Source organism: Hyperoodon ampullatus (genome assembly GCF_949752795.1).
Source record: "Hyperoodon ampullatus genome assembly, chromosome: 13".
Taxonomy (NCBI): Eukaryota; Metazoa; Chordata; class Mammalia; order Artiodactyla; family Ziphiidae; genus Hyperoodon; species Hyperoodon ampullatus.
In genome coordinates, this window is record NC_136926.1 from 87131882 (window position 1) to 87153587 (window position 21706).

At 41.3% G+C, this 21706-nt stretch overlaps 1 protein-coding gene across 1 annotated transcript in view; it reads left to right on the top strand.

The window, feature by feature from the left end:
- Positions 1-21706, top strand: part of ZNF236 (zinc finger protein 236) — a gene marked incomplete at its 5' end in the record, with an annotated part of 93202 nt that overhangs the window by 28370 nt on the left and 43126 nt on the right. Inside the window, 5 exons of the mRNA XM_079717309.1 lie at positions 633-776; positions 3791-3994; positions 4958-5186; positions 12901-13173; positions 14492-14695. Coding sequence (XP_079573435.1) covers positions 633-776; positions 3791-3994; positions 4958-5186; positions 12901-13173; positions 14492-14695 — 1054 coding nt within the window. The remainder of the gene's footprint in view (positions 1-632; positions 777-3790; positions 3995-4957; positions 5187-12900; positions 13174-14491; positions 14696-21706) is intronic.

A 21706-nucleotide genomic window follows, 5' to 3' on the forward strand; every position in this document is an offset into this window, starting at 1 on the left:
AGGTGCTAGGTGGAATGGAGGTCTTAGCCAAGCTCAGAGTTGGCTGGGCTTGTTGAGTGGTGCAGAGAGGGTATTGTAGGTGCTTCCTCTGTGCCTGGGTGGCCCTGTCCGTGTTACTGCTCTGTCGTCCACTCTTGGCTCTGTCATAGTGTTAAAAAGTAGTCACTATTAAAAAAAAAGTAGTCACTTCTGTGGACTATTGGACTTGGTGATGGAAAATGTATACACTGCGTGGCCATCCATCCTGACTTGTATGTTCAAGGCTCAGAGTAAAATTATATCTAACTGTCTGGCCTTCATTATTGAACACTGTGCTTAACCGTTTAAGAAGTTGAGAACATGTCAGACATTTTTTTTTTACCAGAGCACAATAACTGAAAATTATGATTTTTCACTTGAACCAGTTCTGCCAGTTCTGATTTATAGAAAAGACTGAAATTTCAATTAATCTCATACTGGCAATATTGATTAAAGAGTTGGGTCATTGATTCTAGACCTATCTAACTTATAAGAAAAGGTATGATAAAGGGTTAGATTATTTCTGTCATCTTAATTGAATGATAAATTATGATTTGCCATAATTTAAATATTTTAATCTAACAATTGTAAAAACTTCTTTTTTCTCTTTTAAGGTCAAGAATGGCCCTACCTATAATTGTACAGAATGTAGTTGTGTATTTAAAAGTTTAGGTAGCTTGAACACTCATATCAGCAAGATGCATATGGGTGGGCCACAGAATTCAACAAGTGCTGCAGAGACTGCTCACGTTTTAACGGTAAGCTTAGTAAGCTGGTTGATAGAAGGTATTCTTTTACCAAATCTATCATCTTAATTATGACCTTGAAAATTGAATATTATTAATAGTATTTAGTACCGTAAAGGTGCTATGAAAGTTTCCTATATGGAAGTATGGTGCTACTTTTATTTGTTTAATGAGTGGAAGGAAATCAAATTTTTAAAAACTTTAGAATAATATTACGTGATTCTGATTTATGGACTGCCATCTGAACTGGTTAGAAATAAGACAAAATGTAATCATGTAATCATTAATTAATGAAATTGTAATTCCTGTGGTCAGTGTTATTGATGATTATTATTGAATATTCTTTATCCTTATGTTATATTTTAAGAATCACTTCTCTCTTTAAAGTAATATTTCTCCAGGTCTAATGTGACAGTGATACTTTTTCCTGAGACCTTGGACTTTTGGGAAACTCATATTTTTCAGTGCATGTATTTAAAATTGTATGACCCCCAAACACACCCCCTTTTACTCCTTTTTTGTAGGCTTTCATAGCTCAACCTCAATCTGCTACTTCTACTGCCCTCCCAATTGATCATAAGTGGCAGCATCTAAGCACAGAGTTTGGTGTCCTAACCAACAGCAGAGGCTTTGGTCGTACAAGTCTCGGGAGTGTTGAAGTAGCTCATGAGCGCCTTCAGCCGATAGTCTGTGTTAAGTCAGCAGCTGCCTCCTACCAAACTAGAAAATAGGCCTAGTTTGTATTTAGTTCCCAAGCATGAGGTTCACATTTAGTGTTTACTTTTTCTTTTCTTTTCTCACAATATTTGCAGCTTAGGATGATTCCTCAACTTACTCTTGATCAGGGAGGCTGTTGTAAAGAAGTTCTAAAACTGGAGAATAATTAGAGTCTAATAAATTATGTCTTAAATTCTATTTTGGACTGAGTATTTTTTAAATAAAATTTTCAGTGTATAAATCAAACAAATATTCATTTCCTTTGGCAGTATGCAAATCAAATATGTAGATGTAGTGAATTACCTGGAATGATAATGCAAATCATTTTTAAAATTTATAGTCTCAGCAAAAAACTGAAAATGTAGTATAAGAGTTTGGAAACCTGGGATCCACGCCACCTTTTACCCTCATCTGCGTGTGTAAGAGCTCTCTGTGTCAGGTTATACGTACTGTTTTTCAGGAGTGTCTAGGGATCAGTGTTCAGCCTCCTGAACACTGTCTCTTATTTTGCCTCTCCCATTTTCTGAATCTTGACCTTTTTGCTTTACCTTGGAGGGTTTTTTGCAACTTTATCTTTTTTTGTTTTTAATTTTTTAATATATTTTTATTTATTTATTTATTTGTTTATTTATTTATTTTTTGGCGGTGTGTGGGCCTCTCACTGCTGTGGCCTCTCCCGTTGTGGAGCACAGGCTCCGGACGCGCAGGCCCAGCGGCCACGGCTCACGGGCCAGCCACCCCGTGGCACACGGGATCCCCCTGGACCGGGGCACGAACCCGCGCCCCCTCCATCGGCAGGCGGACCCCCAACCACTGCGCCATCAGGGAATCCCTCAACTTTATCTTATAATTCTTTCCTTGAATTTGTTTTAAGCTAGTGAGGTTTTTAATTTCTGAGATCTTTCCTTGTGATCTGATCGTTTCTTTTTCAAGATACTCTTTTCTGGTTTGAGGTACTTTCCTTTGAAATCTAATCAGCATTTTCTTTTAAAAGTTCTCTTCTAGTCATTGAATTGTCTCTCTTGCACATCTCCCCACTCCTCCTTCTTTCCGATGTCTTATAGTTCTTGGTTGCCTGTATTTAAGAAGGGGGCATCAGGAAACCTGCCTCTGAACTTCTTATGCGTGAACAGAGCTGGTTGAACTCCATGGTTACTTATAATTGGCCAGGGAGCCAGCTCTTAAAATTGGGGTCCCTGGTGGCAGAATGTAAAAGATTTTTTGTTTAATCTAGGGAACTAAGGGCCACAAAATGTGCCCTCGCTCTCCCCGAATAGTTTTTTCATTTTTATCTCTTTTGGAGGCAGTCTCCCATTTTTTTGCCTGAAGGTAAGTGCCTAATTGCCGTCCGTTCTATGGAGGAAGACAGGGGATTCATTGTCAGTGTTAAGTATTTTAATTAATAGACTTTATTTTTTGGAGCAGTTTTAGGTTAACAGTAAAAGTGAGCAGAAAGTATAGAACACTCCTGTAGACTCTGCTCTGCAGCAGCTTACATGAGTTATCACCCCGTTGTTACACCTTGCACTGGTGTGGTGCATTTGTTACAACCGATGGATGAGTACCGGTGTATTGTTATTAACTAAAGCCCACAGTTTATGTTAGGGTTCACTCTCGGTGGAGCACGTTCCGTCGGTTTGGGCCAGTGTATAGTGCCCTGTTATCCACCATTACAGCATCGCACAGGGTAGTTCTCTGCCCCTACCCTCTTCTGTGTATGCGTTTCACATTCCTGGGTTTCTGAGGAATCAGATCAGCTCTCTCTTCACATGTTCTTGGCTGTAGCTTTACAGAGCATTTATTCCTCCAGTGCCCCTATTTTTCGGGAATTAAAAAAAAATTTTAAACCACAGTGATTTCTTGCTTATTTTCTATATTTTGTAACTCTTTTACTCCTTCATTTTAATGGACTAAGAGGGAGATGAGGTTTGTGTGCTTCATCCCCCATCTTGAAGCAATAGTCTCTACCACCACTTACAAGACTTGAATTGTAGTAGAAAAAAATTCATTGAATATATTTTTTTAAGGGCCAATTTTGTGTCTAACTTAAAAGTCAGTGAGGCATTTTATTTAAAATTTATGTTTGGATATGTATAGCTGACTCACTTTGTTATAAAGCAGAAACTAACACACCGTTGTAAAGCAATTATACTCCAATAAAGCTGTTAAAAAATTCATGTTTGGGGCACTAATTTTGGGATTTTAATGCTCATAAGGGAGATATGCCTGTTTATTTCCTTTTTAAAAAAAATTGGTGTACAAATTAACATAATTGTTTATATTTTTAACGAAATGTTGCTGTGTTTCAGGCCACGCTGTTTCAGACTTTACCTCTTCAGCAGGCGGAAGCCCAGGTCATGTCTGCTCCGAGTCAGCAGAGTTCCCAGGCGGTGGCCGATGTCATCCAGCAGCTGCTGGAGCTGTCAGAGCCGGGGCCGGCGGGGTCCAGCCAGCCGCCTCAGGCTGGCCAGCAGCTGAGCATCACGGTGGGGGTCAGCCAGGACATCCTGCAGGTGAGACACACTTACCTGCTCCTGTCTGTGTTTGTCAGGGACTGGGTATCATCACTGAAAACGAAATATTCAGGTCTTGTCAAAGGAAAGGGATCTTCATTCAAAATGTGTCATAATTGAAAAAAATATATTGAAACAAAATATGCTTGTTTGATTACTTATGGACAGTGCAGTATTTGAAATGATTTATTACTCGATAAATAAAAAGTTTAAAACTCTATCATTTTTTCTCTGTAAGTGAATTTTCTTGAAAAGTGTAGGCTTTTCAGAACTTCCTTTTATCTGTCCTTGTTGACAGAGGGTAAGGAATATTTCATCCTTTCCCGCCGTGCTCCTTGGAGATAGCACTGCCTGTCTTGACAGTGTGTGAGCGTCCCTGCTCGTGTGGCACTGGAGCGCGCGGAGGGCAGAGGGCTCTTCTGAGTCTTCTTCCCAGCCCAGCTCCATAGTCACCGCCTTCATTCCCAAGCAGAGACAGCCTTCTCTCTCCTCTCCCTCTGTTTACTTGCTGACGTGAACACTAACCTCTCCCCTCTACCTTTGTGGTGACAAGTTGGCCGGGGTGTGAAGAATCTCAGGTTGTCATGACGGCTGATGTTGTGAGGGTGACCCCGCTGTAGTTTCAGCCAGTGATTCCTAAACGTGTTACAGACAGCTAGAGTTGTCTGAGAGAAAATTTCTAAAAGGCAAGTGAATTAATTTCAGTGCCCTTGAATTTAGTACTGTAAATGCTTGCCACACCAGATTTTGGGTGGAGGTGAGATGTTATATCAGGAGGGATGTTTCAGCCTCCAAGGGCTGGGCGTTTCGCTCAGAGATGACTGCTTGGCGATGTAGCTCTTAACGCCCAGTGGGGTGGAGTCAGAGTTCCGTAGGTCAAACTTGGTCGCGTCTTTGTAATTGACTTTGGTGGGCAGGTGTGGGCATCGTGCCTCCTAACCTCCTAGTTCTGTTCTGTCTCAGCAAGCCTTAGAAAACAGTGGGCTGTCTTCAATTCCAGTTGCAGCGCATCCCAGCGACCCCAGCCACGCCAAGGCCGCGGCCACTCAGGGCCAGACTCCAGACGCTCCCAGCGTTTCAAGGGAGCCAGCTGACCCTACGGCCGCAGAGCGAGAAGAAGAACAGGAGAGCCCAGAGAAGTTGGATAAAAAAGAAAAGAAGATTATAAAGAAGAAATCGCCGTTCCTACCTGGTAATTTTAGTATGCTTTAAGGTTAGACACTTTGGGTGGCCTATTGCTGCTTTTTAAGAAACACGCCCTCCTTTTTCCTATTGAAGGTGGTATGTTTGTTGAAGGCTCTGATAGCGTCTACCTAATAGCATTTGTTTATCGTAAACTTCGTTAAACTTACCGACGTCCCTGTGAGTAGGGCCCCTCCTGACTCGTCCCTCCACCGCTGTCAGGCCCCTCCTTCCCTCCAGCCCTTCCCGCCAGTCTCTGCCCCTTTGTCCCCCAGTGCCGCCGCCTGATGATTCTAAAGCCCCTCTGCTCGAAACCCTCGGCCCTTTCCTGCCGCACCTGCTCCGGCACCTGCTCCGTTTCTCCGCCCACAAGCCCTCCGCAGCCTGCCCCAGCGTGCATGTCTGTCTTCCCTCCCGGGTCACCTGGATGCAAGCTTCTGTTATGGTAAACTTGGATTCCTGCAGTTCTCTCAACATTCTCACGTCTTCTGAATGGCACGGGTTTCCCCAGGCTTTTCTGCATCATGATTGTCTTCTTCCTCCTCCTCCTCTCCTGTTCTCTTTGCAGACTCTGGTGGTCATTTGAGGCCAGATCATGGCACCTCGTTGTAGGAGCACAGGTCTCCCCCATCTCAGTCCTGCAGACTAGAATGTTTGGGACCCCCGCGGTCCCTCACGTCACTTGTGGACAGCTAGAATACATTCCCTTCATTTCCGAATACCCCACGGTGCTCAGTATGGCTCATTGCACGGGAGCACGCATTAATGCATCTTTCTTGAAAAAAATAGATTCCTGCCTTCTGGGAAAAGCGTTCCTTTGAGAGTATTTTCTCAGTGAATGTAACTACTCTGCCCCTCCCAGGTGTCTTGGGAGCAAGTGCTTTCTTTCTGGAGAGCGTGGAGTAACCCTGTCATCTCTGTTAACACTTCTTTCTGAGAATGTATTTTCTCACTGTTAACGTGCGATTGTGAGATCCTCGTTTCTCAACCCACAAAACATCGTGGCTCTACTCTCCTTTTTCTTCTGATCTGGCCCCTCCTCCCCGAGTGAAAAATAGGACGATGGAATCTAAGCAGTTTATTGTCTGGGTTTTCCTGGGATCTAGAGAGGCAAGAAGGAAATAAAAGGCCATTGCCACATATTTTTAATAGCTATATGATAGCCTTGTAGGTTACACGTTTAGCTGTGCATTCTTGAGCGTCTCCTTTATGTGCCCCTGATAAACTGATGGAAACCCATGGTCCTTGCGAAACATTTTGTATGAGTTAACTGCTAGTCGTCATGCTGAGCCTATGAACATGCTCTGATGTGGCTGCAGGCAACATACACGTCTTCAAGTGAAAGGCCAGACCTGGCTTCCTGAAAGCAACGAGGAAGGGAGACTTCATCCTGGGCCGTCCCATATCTTCAGGTGTTAGAAACAGCTTTCTCTTTTGCACTGAGCATTATTAGATGGAGATTTCAAAATGGAACTGCAGTTAACCTTATTGTACATTGTTTTAATGTGGAGTGTTATGTTCATCGAGTTTGTAAAGATTATGCAGATTAATTTTTGAAATACTTGAATAAATGAAGTACTTAGAGCACTTAGCAACTTTATAGAGTTCTAGTAAATTTTAGATTAAATGTGATCCTTACTACAGGTTGGAGCCAGCTTTTTTTGTTTTAACCATCTCTCTGATATTGTGATGAGAAAATTATTATGGGGACATGTTTCTGTATAAAGATATTCCTCTTGATTAAAACTTTATAGGGACCAGTATATGTTTAATGTAACGATTGTTTCTGAAAATACCTCTTCAGGGGTAGTTGACACCATCTGATACCCTAAGAAGACCCTGAGCAAACTATTCTTGTCTCGTAAGTCGTAACATTTTCTTAACAGCTTAAAATTAGCCTTAATTACATTTCCAAATTGAACTCTGCCATCTGTAGCTATCACTATTTGATATATTCAGTTTTGTGAGAGTGAATATTTTTAGTAGAATTTGCTTTGTTATTTTAAGAGGTATTTTGTGTATCGGTTAAACGTTTAACAAATGCTTTTATATTTATCATAAAACTTGTGACGTATAAATCATTATGAAGCTTTAATAAAGTCAGTTAACCTTTAAAATGTCAGCTTCCTCATCTGTAACAGGGGTAGATAAAAGGGATAGAATAAATGGAAGAGAACTGAATAGTGCCTGACACATACCAAGTACGTAATGAATACGTACATTTTAAAGTTATTTTTTATTTTATTTTTTTGTGGTACGCGGACCTCTCACTGTTGTGGCCTCTCCCGTTGCGGAGCACAGGCTCCGGACGCGCAGGCTCAGCGGCCGTGGCTCACAGGCCCAGCTGCTCCGCGGCATGTGGGATCTTCCCAGACCGGGGCACGAACCTGTGTCCCCTGCATCGGCAGGCAGACTGTCAACCACTGTGCCACCAGGGAAGCCCTTAAGTTATTTTAAAAGCAGGTGAAACTTGCTCATGCCCCACAATTCAAAAGGTACACGATGGGATACAGTGGAAAGTGGGGAGTCCCCTCCCTGCTCATCTTGGTCCTCCACGTGCCCCTCCCTCAGGCAGCTGCCGTCACTGGGGTCCTCTGTGTCTTTTAAACAAGCTTAGGCATATTATTATATATTATATATTATTGTTTTTTAGCAGGATGTATGGCATACTGTATGTATTATTTTCTGGTTCACTTTTTCCCACCTGATAGCTTCTTTTACAAGATGCCTGAATAGTATTCCCTTTTATGGGTAAATAATATTTAGGTATTTGCCAGTACCAATAATACTGTCATGGATACGTGTATATCTGTAGGGTACATTTCTGGAAGTGTTAGAGCTTTCAGAGGGTAAGTTCTGTAAAGATTGTTTTAAAGTACTGATTTTGAAATAATTGCAGGCTTACCAGAAATATTGCAGGAACAGTAAATACAGAGAATTGCCTTTTGCCTTCATCTAGATCCTCCAAGTGCTAAATGTTCTGCTGCATTCATTTTCCCTTTACCTAGTAGTATTTTGTGAGCTGTATCTATGGCACGTATTCTTTTCTAATTTGTTTGGCTTTTGAGTTAAAGGGGAGAGGTATTTTCTTTTTGTATAGCAGAAGGGGGAGAAATGTTTTTATGTAGCCAAATTTGTCAGTGTTTTATGACTTCTGGACTCGTGTAATACTTAGAATTCAACACTGACATTATGGAAAAAGTGCCTCTTTTATCTAACACTTATACTTTCGTTTTTTTATACATCATTACAAAATGATCACCATGATATGTACAGTTACTATCTATTTACTCTCATATTTTAAACCAAATCTTTGACTCAGTTTTATTTTTTGTTTCCAGATGGGCACCCAGCTGCCTAGACACCATTTTTGAATAAGTCACATTTTCCCCACTGGAAAGCAATGCTGCCTTTATCATATATTACACTCTCAAAACTGTATGGGTCTTTTCTGGACTTGATTCCAGTAATCTGTCTTTTTATTCATGTGTTGTGATACCAAATGGCTTTAGCTTTATCGTGTGTTTTATAACTAGGATACCTAGTCCTCTCTCACTACACTTTTCTTTAAAGTGTATTTTTTACTGTTTTCACATATTTATTTTTTCATATGTACTTTAAAAGCGACTGCTAAACTTCCAAAACTAGTTCTAAAAGAATTCCTATTGGTATTTGTATATAAGTGATTTAGTCAGAGAGAATTGATGCCTTTATAAATTTTTGTCCTTATACCAAAGAATAGGGTTAATAGGGGATTATATGAAATCATGTGTGTGAAACTTTTGAAAATTGTAGAGCACTATAGAACTTAAGGAATCTTTCATTCAATAAAAAAAATAACTTAAGAAAAAAGAATAGGGTATGCATTTCCATTTACTCAGATCTTTTTTTTTTTCCATATTTTAGTACTATTTTAAAATCTTCTTCTGGATTTTGTTGGTAGGTATGAAGGATGTTGATTTTCACGTATTAAAATGTGGGCCTCTTTCTGAGTTTTAGTTTTTTAGGTGTATAATCATATCATTTGTAAACAATGATTTTACCTTTTCCTTTATAGTTATTACTGTGCATTTCTTTATCTTAACTAGTTACGTTGGCTAGTATCTCTCAAACATGATAAATTAATGGCAGTGTGATAGTGGACTCTTTCCTCACCTTAATAGGATTGCTTTTAGTATTTTCCTGTCAAGTCAAATGTTGTATTGATATGTTTTATTCACCTCCTCCTGTTTTTAGGTAGTTTTTTAAAACTTAAAAGTAGATGTTGAATTTTAGTAAATGCCTTTTCGTCTTGAAGATGACTATGCATGTTTTTTCTTTCAAAATTTATTAATGTGTTTGAAGAGAAAAGCTATTGCCCAGCACCAAGAAAGATTGCCACGTGGGAATGCAGAACTGGTTTTCCAGATCATTCAGTTTGTCAAAGGGCCAGAAATCTGGATTCAGTTTTCTTTTTCTAACACTGCCTGGGCCAAACAAAATATATACAGGCCAGATTTGGAGACAGCTTCAGGTTTGAAGCTTCAGCTTCAGCTGCCAGTTTGTATCTCTCTTCCAGTTCATTCCCAGAAATAATTAGAACCTGGTGACAGTTTTATGTCATCTTATGTAATTAAAGACATATTTTCATTTTTGTTTGGAAAAAAAGTCTGATTTGGGGAGATGATTTCCAGATTTTAGCTGACATATTACGCTTCTGTCTTATCTTTTTGTACGTTGTTTTTCTGATTTGTCATGATAAGACCTTTAGGTAATTATTGCACTTCTTCTAATACCTATTCGTTTTAAGCAATCTTAAGTTTTAGACTTCCTTAGTATAAGCAATATCACCTAAAATAAATATCTTTCTCTCACTTTAAAAACCATTTCCTTTGTTTTCTACTCTTTCCCCCCCACCTGCCATGGTGTGTGTATGTTCTTCTCTTTGTTCTCGTTATTAGAAAAATATTACTTTTCTTTCTTTTACCTAACCTCTTTCTCTATGTTAATTAGTCCCATAAAGAGTGTTATATTCAGGAAAATACATTTTCTCTCCTTACAGATTCACTGGCACATAAGGAAAAGTCCTTGTATTTACTGATAACAAAGAGAAGGAAACAGAGAGCTTTTCTTTTCCCTAATAAAACTATGTCTGTAAAGACACAGTTAAATAAAGAGTGAAAATTTTTCTGATGAATTTCATCAGCATGGCCCAAATCTCTTTGATTTCAAGTGGATTCCTTATTGTAGGTGTCTGTTTAATTTCTGGCTAATACATCTAATTGAAGTTTAAAAAGCTGATCCTGCCAAATTAGAAATTTGCCAATTTAGGTATTATTTTACTAATTATATTTCCGTAAATTCCACTTGCAATTTTTCTTCTGAGAGGAATAGCTTCAAACCTGGATCAAGGTTGAATAACAGTATGGGGTTGGCCAAAAGATTCGTTTTTTTTGTTTTTGTTTTTGTTTTTGTTTTTGCGGTACGCGGGCCTCCCACCGCCATGGCCTTTCCTGTTGCGGAGCACAGGCTCCGGACACGCAGGCTCAGCGGCCACGGCTCACGGGCCTAGCCACTCTGCGGCATGTGGGATCCTCCCAGACCGGGGCACAAACCCGTGTCCCCTGCATCGGCAGGCAGACTCTCAACCACCGTGCCACCAGGGAAGCCCCGTTTGGTTTTTTCCGTATGATGGCTCTAGTAGTACTTAGTTGTCTTTAACTTCATTCGAAACAATTTTGTTAGATTGTATGATGGCTGTCCTATCAGCATGCGTTTAAAAAAAGACTTAACCAAAACTGGTGAATTTTTGTGTAGCCATTTTAATATTGAAGAGAAGAAAAAAAAGCAACATTTTCAGCATGTTACGCTTTATTATTTCAAGAAAGGTAAAAACGCAACCGAAACGCAAAAAAAGATTTGTGCAGTGTATGGAGAAGGTGCTGTGGCTGATCAAACGTGTGAAAAGTGGTCTGTGAAGGTTCATGCTGGAGATTTCTCGCTGGATGATGCTCCACGGTCGGGTAGACCACTTGAAGTTGATAGTGATCAAATCGAGACATTAATTGAGAGCAGTCAACGTTATACCACGCTGGAGATAGCCAACACACTCCAGATATCCAAATCAAGTGCTGAAAATCATTTGCACCAGCTTGGCTATGTTAATCGCTTTGATGTTTGGGTTCTACATGAGTTAAGCGAAAAAAAACCTTGACCGTACTTCCACATGCGATTCTCTACTTAAACGTAATGAAGAGAAAACGTTCCGTTTTTAAAACAAATTGTGATGGGCGATGAAAAGTGGATACTGTACGATAATGTGGAACGGAAGAGATCGCGGGGCAAGCAAAATGAACCACCACCAACCACACCAAAGGCCGGTCTTCATCCAAGGAAGGTGATGTGTATATGGTGGGATTGGAAGGGAGGCCTCTATTATGAGCTCCTTCCGGAAAACCAAACAGTTCTAACAAGTACTGCTCCCATTTAGACCAACTGAAAGCAGCACTCGACGAAAAGCATCCAGAACTAGTCAACAGAGAACGCATAATCTTCCATCAGGATAACGCAAGACCGCATGTTCCTTTGATGACCAGGCAAAAACTGTCACAACTTGGCTGGGAAGTTCTGATTCATGTGCCATATTCACCAGACCTTGCACCTTTAGGTTTCCATTTATTTTGGTCTTTACAAAATTCTCTTAATGGAATAATTTTTAATTCCCTGGAAGATTATAAAAGGCACCTGCAACAGTTCTTTGCTCAAAACGATAAGAAGTTTTGGGAAGATGGAATTATGAAATTACCTGAAAAATGGCAGAAGGTAGTGGAACAAAAGGGTGAATGCATTGTTCAGTAAAGTTCTTGGTGAAAATGAAAAATGCATCTTTTATTTTTACTTAAAAACCAAAGGCACTTTTTGGCCAAACGCAATATTTAGCGTTGCAAAAGAATCTTCTATATTTGATCATAAATCCTGAACTCATTCATGATCAAATATGCTGTTTCTTTGTTTTAACTATTTATCAGTTCCTTTCTATAGCATAAGAATTTACCATTTCCTCATTATTTTTATTTGCTTTTTTTTTTTTTTTTTTTGGCGGTACGCGGGCCTCTCACTGTCGTGGCCTCTCCCTTTGTGGAGCACAGGCTCTGGACGCGCAGGCTTAGCGGCCATGGCTCACGGGCCCAGCCGCTCCGCGGCATGTGGGATCTTCCCGGACCGGGGCACGAACCCGTGTCCCCTGCATTGTCAGGCAAACTCTCAACCACTGCGCCACCAGGGAAGCCCTTGCATTTTTTTATTAGTGATAACAGATCAGCTCAGACAATACTTATTGTAACTTCATTTCTTCTTTTCATGTTCTCTGAGTTAATTTTGGAGTCATTTGATCACGCCTACTGTTACTTACACTTATAGCAGACTAAGTCTGCCCTGCTAATTCTTGATTTATATCATAGTACCTGTCTAGTTAGCGTTCTTATCTCTCTTAGGCTATGATTTGTGTTCATATGGGACTGTTAGGATTTTCTGCAAGATTCAATCATAGTCCTCAGTCATTTCAGTTATTATGGAAATTTCATCTTTTCCCACAGTTGATCATATATCCTCTGCTGTGGAAAAAGGTGTATAGCTTTTTATAGGTATGGTGTGCTGTCTAAATCTAAGCCTAGAAGGACATTAATAATTGGTGTAATGCGGTTTCGAGGCCAAGCTGGACCGTTCTTCTTGTAATCTTCCTCCAGGGTCGATCCGCGAGGAGAACGGTGTGCGATGGCACGTGTGTCCCTACTGCACCAAGGAGTTCCGCAAGCCCAGCGACCTGGTGCGCCACATCCGCATCCACACCCACGAGAAGCCCTTCAAGTGCCCACAGTGCTTCCGGGCCTTTGCCGTGAAGAGCACACTGACGGCCCATGTCAAAACGCACACGGGCATCAAGGCGTTCAAGTGCCAGTGCTGCATGAAGAGCTTCTCCACCTCGGGAAGCCTCAAGGTGCACATTCGCCTGCACACAGGTACGGGGGCCCTCCTGCCGCAGGGGGTTCACAGTGGGGTCTGCGGTGGTGGCTGAGCGTGTGGAGCACTGGTTGCTCTTTATTTTAATGAGTGTGACAGTGACCTTCTGTGGGCTGGGCACACGGTGCACGCTGTTCAACAAAGTCCACGTGGCCTTGGTCCTCATGGAGCCGATGGCCTAAAGAGGGCGCATTAAACTGTACCACGAACGAGTGAGGGCAGGAGTGCAGGGAGTGAGGAGGGGAGACTGCTGTGGGGGACGGGATTCAGATGCAGCCCAGGAGGGCCTTCCCGAGGAGGAGGCCGGCATCGCCCCCGTGGGGCCTCTGGGTTTTAGCTGGCACACTTCAGGCTGGGAGTGTCTGTGCTGAGACCTTAATATCAGTACCCACTCTGCCTTTCAGATATTTTGTCATCAGTATTAAGGCACAAGAACTTTCATATTCAGGCTCCAGTTCTGTTCATAGCAGTTTTATTGAAATATAATTCACAAATCATAAAATTCACTCTTTTAAAGTGTGCAGTTCAGAGTTGTGCAACCGATGCCACTATCTAATTTTCGAACATTTTTATCACCCCCAAAAGAAACCCTGTACCCATTAGCAGTAACTTCTCCTAATCCTTTGAGGTTCCTGGGCTGAGCTGAGCATGTGAATGAGTATTTGAAAAAGCTGAAATGAGACTGTTTTGATACATGCCTTTCTTTGGAATCTGCATTTTCATTTGCCAATAAAATTGTAAGAAAAGGAAGTTTCCTTCAGAAAAGGGAAGTCATAGCAGAGGATTGTTAAGAGGTTGTTATTACTGTCATCATCATCAGCAGTGACATTATTATTTACAATCAAACCACCACCATTTACTGCTCGTTTACCAAATGCTGGGCATTGCTAAGTGCTATTCAAACACAAGTATATAGAATCCCCGCAGCAAGCCTGGGGCCCCGTCGTTATTCCAGTTACAGACAGGATGATGTGAGAGAGGAGAGCAGCCTTACTCACGTTAGCGTCTTAAGGACTACTAGTTGTTTGAACATCCATTTTACAATTTTAGGCTTTCTCCTGAAAATAGTAAATGCCCTTTTTTTTTTTTTTTTTACTTAAAATGCTCTTATTACATGCCTTAACATCTGTAACGTGCACTGTATGCAAACAAGGGAGAATAACTGTCAATTTATAATGTCCATGAAATTATAAACGTATGGCGTGAAACAACAAATTGAGAATTCAAATCAGTATTAAAATACTAGAATTTTATGTTGGCATTAACTGAGATGTATTTCTTTGGAATAATTCTACAGTCTGTTTTATTTTTTACCAGGAGTCAGACCTTTTGCTTGTCCTCACTGTGACAAGAAATTTCGAACCTCAGGCCACAGGAAGACTCACATTGCTTCTCACTTTAAACACACGGAGTTAAGAAAGATGAGGCACCAGCGTAAACCTGCAAAAGTTCGTGTTGGCAAGGCGAACGTTCCAGTCCCCGATATTCCTTTGCAGGAGCCGATCCTCATAACAGACGTAGGTAAGATTGTCCTCCCTTGGTACTTTGCAAAGGGTGTATGAACATTATGGTCTGCGTAGTTAGATAGTTGTATGTGTGGTACCAGTGGAGTTGTTGTTAAGCACTGTTTTGCTTTATGGGCCAGCAAGTTTCACAATTAAATTAAGATCCTAGTTCTGGCTCAACTGCTGCTCAGATTATGTTCTCGGTAAGAGGGAAGTGCTGTGTAAGTGAAGATATTTATATGTGAGTCCTCACTAAGGAAGACTGTACCTCAGTGGACATGTGAGGTGGATGGGTGTCCTGAGTGGGGCACACAATATGCTGTGTCATTTACGTCTTAGAAGCCCTGCATGCTGTGTAACAGATCATTATCTGGGCTTCTTTAACCTTTGGATTAAAAGGTAAATCTGCCAGCTTTTAAGCTCTTTTTAGGCTTGGTGTTGTTATGATCAAGGTAAATTATGATTTTGTTAGAACTAAAAAAAACCCACTGTTTATGAGAATCTTCAGAAAAATGATTTTTGTAGGTCCTAAAACAAGATTAAAGGAAACTCATTAAGTTCTGTGCAAGAATTTACATTTTTATGCAGTTCTTCTGTATTTCATCGTCTTAGGCAAGATAATCTAGTCTGTGAACAAAATTAATATCAAACAAAACATAATTTAATATAAATAAAGCTTAAATGGTAAAAAAAAGAGAGATACTGTAGACTAATGTCAGCTATAGTCCACTAATAAGGTGATCAATAGTCATGAGCTTTTATGTATCTAGGAGCATAGCATCAAAACATACAAACCAGAAACAAAAGAAAGGAGAAATATTCAAATTCTGAACCATAGTGAGAGACCCTCAATTAGACTGGTGTAAACACAGTGAGTCTGAGGAGGATTTGAAGCACACATATAAAAAGGGTGAGTGAATGGCTTTAAAGCCTTGTACTCCAAAGTACACACTCTTTTAAATATGCATGAAATAGAAGTTGATCACATTCTAGGGTATAGAGAAATTTCAGGTTTTCAAAAATAGGTACTGTGAAGGATACAGTCTTTGATTACTGTTCAATGAAAACATAAATTAATAGAAAGTAGCTATCTAAAGTTTCATTATATGGAAAAGTAGAGACTCAAAACTGCAATTACATCCTAGAAATGGGAACTTTTTTTTTTTTTTTTGTGGTACGCGGGCCTCTCACTGTTGTGGCCTCTCCCGTTGCGGAGCACAGGCTCCGGACGTGCAGGCCCAGCGGCCATGGCTCACGGGCCCAGCCGCTCCGCGGCATGTGGGATCTTCCCGGACCGGGGCACGAATTCGCATCCCCTGCATCGGCAGGCAGACTCTCAACCACTGCGCCACCAGGGAAGCCCGAAATGGGAATATTTTTATAAACAGTTTGATGGACCAAAGCTATTATCAGAAAAGACTGATAACAGCTTTTAAGAAGTATTTCTTACTAAAAAATAAGAACAAAAATAAATAAAATATATAACTCAAAAAGGTAGAAAAATAAAAAAGCAAGTAGCAAAAAGTAATAAGTATAATAATTTAAGATAGAAGACAAAATTCTAGTGAACATAATTTTACAATTTTTAAAAAGTTAACAGTAGAATAGATAGCTTGACACGTCTCTAGTAAACTAAAGACCAAGAAAATATCTGGAATATTAGGAAGGAGAGTCAAGCTATAAGCACAGGTACAGATGAGATAAAAATTGTTTGCAGATGCTCTACAACATTTTGCTAATACACTTGAAAATTTAGATGAAATGGATTTTTTCTAGAATAACGTGCTTATCAGAACTGACTCTAGAAGAAATGGAAAACCCCCGAAAGACAACAAGTTTAAGAGCATACTCCCCAAATACCAGCCTGCAATGATTTTACGTATGATTTCTACTAAGCTTCCTAGGAACTGTAATTCTTAGGGTGTTTAATTGTTTAGGGTATAGACACTGATCGGAACTCCCATGGTAGGTTAGAACACTCTGATGTCCTTGTGCAGTTGTGGCAGCTCACAAAACAACAGACCAATTTCACTTAATGTGTATTTAATCTTCACTGTAGTCTCTAGGTTCTCAGTGATTTGTGTTATTCTTGAAATGTAAAAAAATCTCTAAAAGTCAGGACAGACTAAAAACTTACTTAGCAGCCCTAGAATTATCCTTCATGCTTGAGGGTAACCCTCAGATTACCAGTTTTTTCAGGTTGCCATGACTCAGGTTACACACCTGTGGGTTTCTTGCCGTTAAGTTTACAAATCCTCAGTTGAGTTGAACTGGAGCCCTGATTCTCCAAACTTTTTCCAAGGTTAAAATGGAGAACATTGTGCTTTTAGCTTCACAGACACCTGTATCTTAGACTAAATTAGTGGAAGCAGAATTCTCCTTTGTTCTAGGCTGAGTGGGACACATGGGGGAAGTGATTCATAGAGCTGGCTTCACATTGTAAATGTAAAATATTTCAGTATTTATTTTACACTTCGTCGTTATTTGTATTTGTGTCTTGTCTCTTCTCTCAGAAGCTGAGCTCCTTGGGGGCTATGTCGAAACAGTGTGACTGTAATTATGTTTGGGGGGCAGATCTTGATAAAAACACGCCAGAGAGGGTTTAGCATAGATGAGTTACAATTATTTGATTTAACTGGGAGAAGAGATGCTCCAGTCCAGTCTAGTTACTTGAAGCTCAATACCTTTTACACGAATTACTGTCACTTAGGAAAGTATTAGAATGCATCAAAAATTACTACAGCAAGTAACTTAATCTCTGCATATTAAGGGAGCATTGTTGGATGGAATAGTCCCATATAGTTGTGTAATTCTAAAAACTTCCAGAGCTGCGTGGAAACTTAAAAATAGTCTTTCCCAAACTTGCCTACATTCCTCACTCTTCATTTTCACAGATGTAAAAAGTGGGCCCTAGAGAGGGTTCTAACATTGCTTTTAGGTTCTACAACTAGAGCTCATGGTAAAACTAGAACCTGGGTCTTCAGACTTCTGGATCAGGGTGTGGTCAGTAAAGCTTACTTCCTCCCACACCTGTCGCCTTGCACCCCCAGCGCAGGAGTGTGGAGGAGCCGCCAGGGGCCCAGATAGCCACTGGATCTTGGCATCGAGCACCAGTTGTCTTTACTGAACACAGGTACCGCGTAGTTCATTGCACTTGGGGCTGTTTTCACTAGACATGCGGTGTACTGTACTCTAAATGCTTTCTCTTCTAAATTCAAGAACCAAGTTTAAATAAAACAGTGTGCAGACTGGGGAAGTATTGGAGTCAGGGTGATTGTAATATTTTGATCTGTAGCTGCTTCTGGATTTTCAAATCACATGTGTATATGACATATCTATTTTTTTAAAAAGAAATCACTGTGTTTTCTATATATGACTGTGCGTATGTGTGAGTGTGTGTAATGGTGTATGCTCCCACCATTTTTGTGGAGCATAGATGTTTGAAAAATATTTTCTTCGAAGTGAGCCAGGCTTTGGTTACCTATTATCTTTTAAATTTATTTATTTTAAATTAAAAGTGGGCTTTTGTTTTGTTTTTAATTAATTAATTAATTAGTTAATTATTTACTTACTTATTTGGTTGCACCGGGTCTTAGTTGCAGCAGGTGGGCTCCTTAGCTGTGGCTCATGGGCTCCTTAGTTGCAGCTCGCCAGCTCCTTAGTTGCAGCATGCTAACTCTTAGTTGCGGCATGCAGGATCTAGTTCCCTGACCAGGGATCGAAGCCCGGGCCCACTGCGTTGGGAGCGCAGAGCCTTGACCACTGCACCACCAGGGAAGTCCCTAGTTATCTATTATTTTAAACCTCAGCACTGTAATGATTGATCTTCCAAGTTTATATTCATGTTTTAATCATATTGATATTAGTGCATTTATCTTGCTTTTTCTTTCACATATTTGTCTAACCTAGTATACCAGATTTATTTTAAATGTTGTGTGTGATATATGTGTTATGTTTGTCATCGTTTTGTTCTTTTGTGATTTATGGTAGCTCTTGTAAGACTAAGTTGTATTTTCCCCCAAGCACCATAACAACATAAAGCTTTTTCTTCTGTTAGTATAGAAGGAATTTTAGGAAGTTTTAAGGACATTTCTAGTTTGTTTTTGAGGCGTATTAGCTGAAATTTATCCATGCCTTTCTTTAAGATTAGTAGTTTCCTTAAAATAAAATACATATATATATATAAAGGGACTGATGGTCTAGTAGAAATGACATAATGTAGCCAAGACCTCCAGAGTTTTATGTATGTTTAATTCACCTTTAATTTTTTTCTGCAAAGATTAAGACCATATAATTAGCCTAGCTTTTTTCTTTTTTTTTTTTTGTTTGCGGTACGCGGGCCTCTCACTGCTGTGGCCTCTCCCGTTGCGGAGCACAGGCTCCGGACGCGCAGGCTCAGCGGCCATGGCTCACGGGCCCAGCCGCTCCGCGGCATGTGGGATCTTCCCGGACCGGGGCACGAACCTGCGTCCCCTGCATCGGCAGGCGGACTCTCAACCACTGTGCCACCAGGGAAGCCCCTTAGCCTAGGTTTTTAACAGAACCTTGTAAAATTATTAGACGTGAAAAATAAAGCATCGGAAACCTGAAGCCTGTTATTTCACTTTCTGGGGAGCTCACGGTGGGACCCCTCCCCCCCCACCAAAGATCTCAGAATTCTCTGGGGTTCTGTTTAAAAATAAATATGCCTGGATGCTGCCCAGAGACTGTAATTCTGTGTCTAGCGGGAGAAACTAAGGTAACAGTTGTATATACTGGATTGTGTATTGCAGCCCTGCAGTAGCGTACAGTTAGAAACAGGCAGAATGTCCGCCAGAAGTGCATTAAGGGAACTGGGTACACTGGCACAGGGGAATTCCTTGCCAGCATCTAAAGGGTGATGGGGATGATGTCATATGTAGTGACTTGGAGAGTTAAGTATATGTATGAAGTATGAACAGGTAGTTCCAGAACAGTGTGTATGGTTGATCCCACTTACGTTTTTGCATTACAAACTCTTCTGCTAGAGTGGATACTAAACCATTCATTGTGGTTGTCTCTGAGGGGTGTTACTGGGCACGTTCTTTTGCTTTTGTTTTTATGATCTTGTGAATTATTTGAGAAAGGGCCAGAGGACTTGCACAAGAGCATATTGGCAAGGGACTGGGTAAAGGGATTCGGTTCGCGGAGGGCAGGTGGGACTGGGGAGGAAGCGAAGACAGGCTGGGAGGCAGGGCTGGGCCGGGACAGGAGGCTAGAGCTGCTCAGGCTCAGAGTGGGCCTTAGGAGCCGGAGCTTCCAGGCCAGCCGCTCGACCACAGACCTACTGTTTTGGAAAAGAAAGGAGTAACTGAACATTCTGTTTATGGGACCTGTTTATGATGGAGAACTTGTTTGCTGTGGAACGTAGGTTCCAGAAGCCACAGAAGAAAGAGCTGGGAGAACAGTGGGGCTGGAGGGGGGACCCTGCACCAGAATGGGGGCGACTTGGAGAGGAGGGATGTCTGTGGGCCTTACAGGGCTCACAGCTTCAAGGCCTGGCGCAGACAGCCAGTCTGAAGTCTCCCGGTAGATTCTGGCGTCAGGCTGCTTCAGTGCAGTCTGGAAGTCAGGGCCTGCCGCAGCAGACGGGTGGCGAGCTCTCTGAAGGTGCTGAATCGGGTGCAGCCTGGAGCCTTAGGGGCGCAGCCCGGCTCTGCCATCTGACGAGCTTTGTGTCTGCACTGCAGGCTAGGGAGGCGCTCACCTGGAGCCCCGCTTTGCTAACTGACCTCAGGTCTGACTGGGAGGCAGTGAACCCCTGCACAGCCCTGCCCCCAGCACCCAGTACGGCTTTTTTTTTTTTTTTTTTTTGATGTGGGAAATGGCAAAAGCAATACTTTGTTTCCTTATTTGTGAATATCTTATTTTTTTCCCTATGAGACAGATAGAAGACAACTATAGGAGGGCTTTTTACTTTTTAAAAATTACCTTGTGAATTTTATTTACTTTACCTACTTTCACAAATTTATACAATTTATATAAATAATTTATATAACTAATTGCTTAAAATTATTTCACTTTCTTGTGTTGCTTTTTAATGTATATCTTGTCTGATGAAGTCTATAAAATTAATGTCTCACGTTGGTATATTTGTACAGTCCATTTTAATTGTGGGAGGACAGTTTTAAATTTTTTTATTGGTGTTTTTCTTAGAAATCACTCATTCCGTTAAGTTCAGCAATGAACAATAAAATGGCTTATCTGATATTACTTGGCGCTTACAGTTTTAATTAGGTGGTACTTTATGCTAATAGTTACTGAACCTGTTTGCATAAGATACCGGGGAACTGTGCCTAACAGTTGCTATTATGTGTTGCCTGTGGACCTTCCTTGCAGAGCATTTGAGGTTCACAGTTTCACAAGCTTCGCAGTGACCAGAGGAGCCACCCTTTTTGGCTGCCAGTTTGGAAAATACTCACTTGAGTTTTCTGTTCTCTTCATAGAATCTAACATGATTCCCTGAAAGTAGATGTCCAGTAAAGGTTGACCGTCAGACCGTGAATCAACAATCTTGGTTGGAATTTGTGCGTGCTTCTTTCCTTCCTTTTTTTCTCTGATTTTGTAAACACTGAGAACAGGATCATTAATGTATTCGATCATATCTACGTGTCCTACTTGGCCGGTGCTCTTTGGCTCAGGGCTACATCTATGACCATGGGGCAGCCCCAGGCTCCAGAAGCTTAGCCCAGGGAGTGGGGAAAGAGAAAAGAGAACCAGCAGTGACAAGTGCTGGGACAGAAATGAGTCAGCATGTGGAGGTGGGAAAGTGAGGCTCGTTAAGAATCACAGCACGAAGCTGCCTGGGTAGGAGCTGGCGGTGGGTGTGGAGGGAGGTAGGGACCGGTGCCAGGAGGCCGAGCCAGGTGGTCGCGGTGGCCCCGTTCTCGGTGGCAGACCACGGGAGGTGGTTGAGCAAATTGCCATTCGGGTCCCGGCGCACCGTGCCAGGGACATTCTTCTGCTGGTGACACGAGAAGGCAGAGCAGAACGTTCAGGAGGCTGGTCT